The sequence below is a fragment of the Symphalangus syndactylus genome, chromosome 7 (assembly GCF_028878055.3).
Source record: "Symphalangus syndactylus isolate Jambi chromosome 7, NHGRI_mSymSyn1-v2.1_pri, whole genome shotgun sequence".
Taxonomy (NCBI): Eukaryota; Metazoa; Chordata; class Mammalia; order Primates; family Hylobatidae; genus Symphalangus; species Symphalangus syndactylus.
In genome coordinates this window covers 51506937-51515541 of record NC_072429.2, presented here as the reverse complement: position 1 = coordinate 51515541, position 8605 = coordinate 51506937, and the positions used below count along the sequence as shown (strand labels likewise).

At 35.5% G+C, this 8605-nt stretch overlaps 1 protein-coding gene across 5 annotated transcripts in view; it reads right to left on the bottom strand.

The window, feature by feature from the left end:
• Window positions 1–1351: 1351 nt before the first annotated feature.
• Window positions 1352–8605, bottom strand: part of MYBL1 (MYB proto-oncogene like 1) — a 49343-nt gene continuing 42089 nt past the window's right edge. For 3 of the 5 annotated variants that reach the window (XM_055286182.2, XM_055286183.2, XM_055286181.2), the window contains exons 13-15: window positions 6037–6153; window positions 5845–5949; window positions 1352–3980 (exon numbers count right to left, since the gene is read on the bottom strand). In XM_055286182.2, the coding sequence (XP_055142157.1) occupies window positions 3852–3980; window positions 5845–5949; window positions 6037–6153 (351 nt within the window). In that variant the 3' untranslated portion in view covers window positions 1352–3851. Of the gene's footprint in view, window positions 3981–5219; window positions 5400–5844; window positions 5950–6036; window positions 6154–8605 lie in introns of all 5 variants that reach the window. The other 2 variants (XM_055286180.2, XM_055286179.2) reach the window with 1 other exon arrangement.

Genomic DNA, 8605 nt, shown 5'->3' with positions numbered 1-8605 from the left:
TATAAATAGCAATCCCTACTCTTCAGAAATGTAGTCTGGTGGGAAAGTTTTATGGAAGCACCAGGATAATCAGGAAATGACTCACAGACCCATGCCTTGAAGGCTAAGATTTTAACAGGCTAGGGAGACAAAGAAAAGAAGTCATACAAAGAGGGCCCGGCGATGTGGCTCACGCCTGTAATCCCAGCACTTTGAGAGGCTGAGGCGGACGGATCACTTGAGGTCAGGAGTTGGAGACCAGCCTGGCCAACATGGTGAAACCCCATCTCTACTAAAAATACAAAAATTAGCCGGGCATGGAGGTGCACACCTGTAATCCCAGCTACTCCGGAGGCTGAGGTAGGAGAATTGCTTGAACCTGGGAGGTGGGGGTTGCAGTGAGCCGAGACGGTACCACTGCACTCCAGCCTGGGCGACAGAGTGAGACTCCATCTCAAAAAAAAAAAAAAAGTCATGCAAAGAGGGTATTACAAATACGGGCCTGGAGATAGGAGTGTGCACATATGTTCCTGGGAGATCCAAGTCGCCAGTATGACTGAAAAATGAAGTGTGGAAAAGTTGGTCATGTCCAGGTTAGGGAGTGAAGGAGGAGGAGAATTATTATTATTTAGGCAACAGAGAACTATGGAACGTCTGTTTTTTATATTTGTTTCTTTCTGTTTACATATAAGGAGAAAATGTGCCTAGTCCTCTCAGCAGTTTTATTTCACACTACAAATTAAGAGCCTGGCATTATAATTTCATATATCAGTCATAAACTTAATGTAAGCCTTCTACTGAGAGGTAAACTCATTTTTAATGAGTTAATTCCCTCAGACTTCTGAGCCTACAAGGCTAGAGATAGAATCTAGATGGTGATGAATTTACCGAGGTAATATAATACCAAACAGCCCTGCCTGGATGACCAGTGTGCCTTTCCCAGATGACACCCTTATGCCACTGCTCAATTTCTTGACATTTCTATAGAATGGAGACAGAGGCCATATGCAGGCTGAGAATTCACAGCTGACTTCAATGTGGAGATGGGTGATTACTCAGTGGGTAAATGAAGGGAAGGCAATACCACTAAGTGACAGAACAAAGGGCAGGTCAAAGTTGGGAAAAAGAGGAAATCTGCTTTGAACATGTGTTTAAGGCGCCAACAGGAAGTGTCATGTGAAAGTATCTGAAAGACAGCTGAAAATCTGGTATTAAATGAGGCTCAATAAAGGGGCAATGTTGTATTTATTGGTAAAATCACCATAAAGAGAGTTCTAAATGAGAAAAAAAGGCCTAAGAACAGAATGTTAAGTCTCTAAGGAGTCCATCAGTCCTTATAAAGCACAAAACCAAGTGAATGAGCAACGCCAAGTCAGCTTGTACACAGACGCTTTATTTTGGATGTTAATATGTCGACATTGTATGCAAGATTCTCTTACAATGAAGTTTTCCATATATCACAAAACTCAATTTAGTCAGGGTAATTGCTGTATTAATGTGAAAACCTTACAATAAAATGCAGTATTATATAAGTGTAGTCAGTTTCTATGCAAGTATGGCTGCTACAGGTATGTCTGGCATTTGTATAACATACTGAAAGAAACTCAGAGGAACAAAACAGTATAAAGGTGACTTAAGATGCCTGACATGTTTAAGATAAAAAATCTTGCAAAAAGCAACAAAACAGTTAACTGAAGGATTCAACCAGTACCAACCAAATATGTATTATGTCCAATAAGCCCAGACTTATCCACAATATATTACCATTTAGGATAATTTAATGCTCAAGAAAAAATATGCTTTAAAAAATATAGCTCTTACAAGATATTATACTTTGGTGATTGCAGACTATGTATATCCAGGTAAGGGCTACATTAAAAACAACAACAAAAAACCATTATGTGCTATTAGTTCAAGGTAACTGAAATGATCCAGTATGAGTTTGCTACAATCATTGGTTTCACTAAGTGAAATTTCTGTGAGAAGTTCATTAATTAGAAAGCATCAACATACTTAAACATGCTAAGAGGATTCAAATTGATTTATCTATTTATCAATAAGGCATAGTCTTGGTACCATACATTTTCTTCACTTCTCACTATATATATATATAATATGCAAAAACTAGCAAGTAGATTTAAATAGCTTAAAACCCTTTTAGGTCTACTGTTCAGGAGCTAAGCATTAAAATACTTAGTATTTCCATTTCTATTAACATACAAACAGAGCAGAAAATCTTAACCTGCTTTCATTTTGTTTTATAAGGCATAGTAGTATTTTGGTATTTGTAAGAATTTGTCTGGTAATGGTTGATTCCATTTAGTTAACTTGAAAACTTGCCATCATTTGTTTTTTATCTTTTCACACAGTGCAAGTGGTGGTCGCTCTTTCCTTCTCTCGTAGCAGCAAGCCCATTCTGCTATTTTCTATAGCAGCATACTTCAGGAGTGGAGAGGGAGAGAGTGTGTCAATTATAAATAATTCGAACTACAGTGTACAATTCTATTTACCTGTCAGTATTTAAGTTGACAGCACACCATTATATGACTGAAAAAAAATTACATATACTATCTACCACAAAAGCAAATAAAAATTCTTTCAAGAAGAAATAAAATAAGTGCAAACACCTAAAACAGGCAACTGAAGCAACTGTTGTAACCTGTAGAGAAACACAAAACATTTAAAAAAAGGACAAAATATTTTTATAAATAAAAGATAATGTTCTCCACTTCTGAAACACTGGGTAAATATAAACTTCTAAGTGCAGACTGTTTTTAGGGACCAAGGTACCATATTATTTTTTAAACAAAATGCAAAAATTTCAAACACATATACAAATCACCAGATTAATGTATATGACCACCCCGATATAATTTAAAAAGAAAATATTAAATTATTATTTAGTACATTTTTAGAACTACTTTATAACCAACATGATTTAAAGGGCATAGTGCAACATTTAGGTAGATGTGACATACAGTATAGATATTGTATTCTTTGCAGCTATAACTTGCTACTGTTTCATACTTAAAGTCAAAATTATTCTTTACTGTGTTAGCTGTAATAACAGGAAACAACATTGGCTTCTAGGCACCCTGTATACGTATAAATATCTACATTTAAGCTTTAAAAATAAAAATAAATTATAAAAACAGACTTCTTTCCAATTTACAAAGTCCTCCTGCTCCTACATACTGTACAATACATTCAACAAAACTCTCAGCTCCTCTGAGATTAAGAAAATACTATTTACTAATAAAGAAAAAACTCTTTTTTGAATGCTTTTTGTTTTCAGTACTATGCTCAAATAAATACATTTAACACTGTAGTTAATTTTACTGCTTCTGAAAAAAAAAAACCAAAAATTAGTAGTGCAACTTTCTATCCTTCCTTTAAATTCCTTCTCAATGTGTTTCTTTGTAAATGGTAGCCTAAGTAAATCAGCACGTGGGCAAAAGTACTTCATAAAATCATGTGTGCTTTCCATACATAGACTAATTTCAGAAATCATATATACTCATACACCTGTCTATAACAAAACTGCAGCATCAAGAGAGTAGCAACATATATCTGGTGAAGAAAATGTATGAGAATTTACTTTTAGAAATCCATGAACATTCTATTATTTTCCCATCTTGTTCTTTAAAAACAATTTTTAAAAATCTCATCTCTTAAAAAATAAACTATGAAACTGTCTACCCCTTAAGTGACTTACTAGCTTTCTGCCTACTATATAGAATAGAAAAAAGATGCTGTATTAAAAGGGCTATCTTAAAACTTTAAAAACAACTAATTGAGAAAAATTTCACTGCAACCTAATTTAGTAGAGATTGCAGTAAGGGAGTGGGGCAGTTCATCAATTTTAATAACAATTACAGTATGAGAGCTCTTGAAGTACTACTGGTAGCTGTGTAAGTACTCAGATATCTTCTTGCTTGTTCAGTCATAATAAGTTGGTCTTCTGTCTTCCCATAAACCACTGTTTCCCATTCACAATTTGACTAGAAAGGAAATATTAATAGTGATGTGAAAATTATTAAAATAGCTATCCATATTATATCACAATTAGACTCTTAAAGTCAGTTATTTTAACTGATTATTTTATAAACAATAATTATAAAAATGTTTTAACAATGGCATTGTATTTTTTTAATAATAATGTTTTAAAATATATACTGAAATATTTTTGATCAAGTTTTTAAAAAGTCAATTATTTTAGCTATCTATATTGCTTACAGGACTATGGAGGCAGTTTAAAAGTCTTGTCCCCAATAATTCCTCCCCCAAATCAAATGAGTCTTAACATGGAAATAAATGTTAGTCTTTATTGCTTCAAAATTTTGCAAAAGGTTTAAAGAGAGGATGTAATGTCAAAAAATGAGCCAAGAATGCTTTATTTACAAATTAGGAAATATATTCATAACAAAAAATCAAGCTTATGTTTTTTTCCTTCCCTTATTATAAAGATTACTATGTTATAGACATGATCTTCTATATAATAACTTTCCCCAAAAGTTCTATGTTAATTAAACGCTGGGAACTCAAATCATTTTACATGGATTAAGAGAATATGCTACATGGCTCTTAGAAAGCAGTGGCTGAAAACAGATGTAAGGTGGTCATATGTGATTGCCAAAGATGTTTTCAAGGTATGCTTCAACATCAGGAATACTAGTGCTGCAGTCACTGTGGCATAAAGAAGAAAATTTCCTACTCAATGAACTCTCAAATTCTCTGGGGTAAACTCTTAATGCAGTAAAAATTTTTCCAACCTTCATTTGCAGTTATACACTGGCCACAACCCAACAGAAAAAAGAGGACTTTGTTTTACAACTTCTCAGCCAAAAAGTTCACTGGAAACCATGGTACCAACAAAATCATGCTGAAACTGCTTCCAACCACTTACCCTTTTTCAGAATAGCAATTAGGGCTATACATATTTGTTACAGGAGAAGAGGTGCCAGAAGTAGATTTATATATCTTTAGTTTAAAAAAGATACAGTGCTTAGGAAATCACCAAACGAGTCTTTGGTTATAGCTCCAATTGTTTAGTTTATATGTGCCCTGATGAATGAGTCTCTCAAACCCAAATGTGAGTGACAAAATAATGGTAAATGTTTAGTTACTGTTACAATCAATTTTGAATTTAAAAGAAAAAGTATAATTTGTGATCAGTAAATCCAAAGTGATCATTGATTAAACAAAAACAAAAATCACTGAAGAAATTTATAAATCCATACCTGAAGATTCTTTTCCAATTTGACAACTTTGGAAGTGTTAGGGTTTGGTTTCTTTTTAGTAAGTGTATATGTTTTGTTGGTTGAATTTATATCTTGTTTTTCAGGAATCAAGTTGCACCTATTGTCATGTATTTCCAATAATGGTATCATTAATAAGGATGTAGTAAATATATTTTCTGACTAAGAGAGAAAAAAGAAAGAGGAAAATAACTAATTCAAAAATGGAGACAAATGGAGGGACTACTGAGTAAGTGGTAATGGGAGCCCTGTTTATTTCCCTCCAAGAAAGCATTTGGCTCTGATGAAATTTCTAGTAATGTAGTAATATTAAGTATTTTGGAAATGAACCAAAGATAAACTTTGATATTTAAAATCTTGAGAACTACGATTTTTTGACATCAGATATAAGGCAGCTAACTCCTCTCATAACAAAAGATATATAAAAAAAAAGTAAATAAAATATCCTCTACAGTGAATAGTTTCTCTGTGAATTAGGCAAAATGATACTAAAATAAAAATCCTCCATGATTCTCTAATGAACTGGCTACACAATGAGTAAGAAATAAGAACCTCTAGGACTTAAAGCAACCATTTAAAATAACAATAATAATAATCCTTTACAAACCTGCATGTCTGAAATGTCTTCGGTCAACAGCTGAGTGCCTGATTCTTCTTTTTCCCAATTATCTAAGACTAGTGATTTTCTGACTTTCTTCCCAGAAGCGGTATTCTAGAATGAGTAATTTATGGAGAAGCTTTATAGCAAAGTCTCTTGGATAAAATAAGACTTTTATTAACAATAACACTAGAAGATTACCTCTTGTTTGCAGCTTTTGTAAGCAGGTTCATCTTCCTCTTTGAGGAATAAGTCTCTTCCAGTTTCTTCTTTTAAAACTTCCCGAATATCTTCTTCCAAGAAGGCAAGTGGCTGGGACTAAATTGTTTTTTAAAATGTTGTAAAAAGTCATTTATAGCAATTCCTCTTTCTCCCTATATATAGGAAACCCATCTTTTATACTTTTCCATTATTGTCATAATTTTCTCCTAGCCCCTATAGATATATTAATTAAATTAATCCATGTTATGGCAAAACAATATTATACATTTGCAAGTACCGAGTAAAGAATAGCAATTTCTTCTTTCTAGGCTACTAAACAAAAATCTTCCTTTTGGGGAAACCACTGTAGCTCCTGCTTCAGGTCAGGATCTTCAGAATTAAACAGAAAAGAAAGATGTTATTTCTCAAGTTTTTTTTTTTTACATAAAAACAGGAAATATAGAACATTGGGAATACACTAGCTCTTATTCAACTTTTATTGTACTTATTACATAGTATGTAATTGCTAGTTAACATGTTTCTGTTACCACTAAGATTGTGAGATACTTGAGAGCAATGATCAGGTGCTTTTCATCTTTGTATACCTAGCCTAAGCAAAGAACTGACACAGTATCCAAGAAGACAGAGAGAGAGAGAGAGAGACAGAGAGAGAGAGAGTGTGTGTGTGTGTGTGTGTAGTGTGGGAGGGTAGGTTACAGAGAGATAGATACTTGAGTGTGAGCTGAGTGATGAAATATTATTCATCTAGCTTTCTGTCAAATAGGTAAGCACAACTTATAACCCAGAAAAAATTTAAAAATTATATCTAACTCATACCTTTCATAACCAAGATATACTTGAAAAGGTAATCAAACCTCTACTAAATAAAAGAACTGGCAGCACCTAATAACCAGCAGCTGCTGGGCATGGTGGCTCACGCCTGTAATCCCAGCACTTTGGGAGGCCAAGGCGGGTGGATCGTGAAGTCAAGAGATCGTGACCATCCTGGCCAACATGGTGAAACCCCATCTCTACTAAAAACACAAAAATTAGCCGGGGGTGGTGGTGTGCATCCCGGGAGGCTGAGGCAGGAGAATTGCTTGAACCCAGGAGGCAGAGGTTGCAGTGAGCCGAGATAACGCCACTGGACTCCAGCCTGGGCGACAGAGCCAGACTCCATCTCAAAAAAAAAAAAAAAAAACAACAACAACAAAACAAAAAACAAAAAAACACCAGCAGCTTATGTCCCCAGCCAGCAAAGTTAGAGAGAATAGTATTCATATATAAATGAGATTTCACAGCACTTACAAAAACTTTTAAGATGAAAACAAAATGTTAAAAGTATTCTCATCTAGACTGAGACATACAGGAATTATTTTAGTGTTTCTGTATACTTCTCAAAGAGCTTATTATTATTATTATTATTTACTTATTTATTTATTGAGATGGAATCTTGCTCTGTCACCCAGGCTGGAGTGTAGTAGCATAATCTCAGTTCACTGCAACCTCCACACCCCCCCCACCCTCTGGTTCAACTGATTCTCCTGCCTCAGCCTCCCGAGTAGCCGGGATCATAGACACCTGATACAATGCCTGGCTAATTTTTTGTATTTTTACTAGAGTCGGGGTTTCACCATGTTGGCCAGGCTGGCCTCGAACTCCTGACCTCAGGAGGTGATTTGCCTACCTCAGCCTCCCAAAGTGCTGGGATTACAGGTGTGAGCCACTGCACCTGGCCTCAAAGAGCTTTTTAATGATGGTATTTCACCAAGAACATAAAGTATTCTTTTTTCAAATTAACTTTTAAGTTCAGGGGTCCAAGTGAACGTTTGTCACAGAAGTAAACATGGGGGGTTGTTGTATAGGTTATTTCATCACCCAGCTGGGCACAGTGGCTCACGCCTGTAATCCCAGCACTTTGGGAGGCTGAGATGGGCAGATCAAGAGGTCAGGAGTTCAAGACCATCCTAGCTAACATGGTGAAACCCCGTCTCTACTAAAAATACAAAAATTAGCCGGGGTGGTGGCGGGCACCTGTAATCCCAGCTACTTGGGAAGCAGAGGCAGGTCTCTACTAAAAATACAAAAATTAGCCGGGGTGGTGGCGGGCACCTGTAATCCCAGCTACTTGGGAAGCAGAGGCAGGAGAATCGCTTGAAACTGGAAGGCAGAGATTGCAGTGAGCCGAGATCACGCCACTACACTCTAGCCTGGGCAATAAGAGTGAAACTCCGTCTCAAAAAAAGAAAAAAAGATTATTTCATCACCCAAGTATTAAGCCTAGTACCCATTAGTTATTTTTCCTGATCCTCTCTCTTCCCACCTTCCACTCTCTGAAAGGCCCTGGTGTGTGCCGTTCCTCTCTATATGTCCATGTGTTCCCATCATTTAGCTCCCATTTATAAATAAGAACATGCAGTATTTGGTTTTCTGTTTCTGTGTTGGTTTGCTGAGGATAATGGCTTCCAGCTCTATCCATGTCCTTGCAAAGGACATGACCTCATTCTTTTTTATGGCTGCATAGTATTCTATGGTGTATATGTACCACATTTTCTTTTTTTTTTTTTTC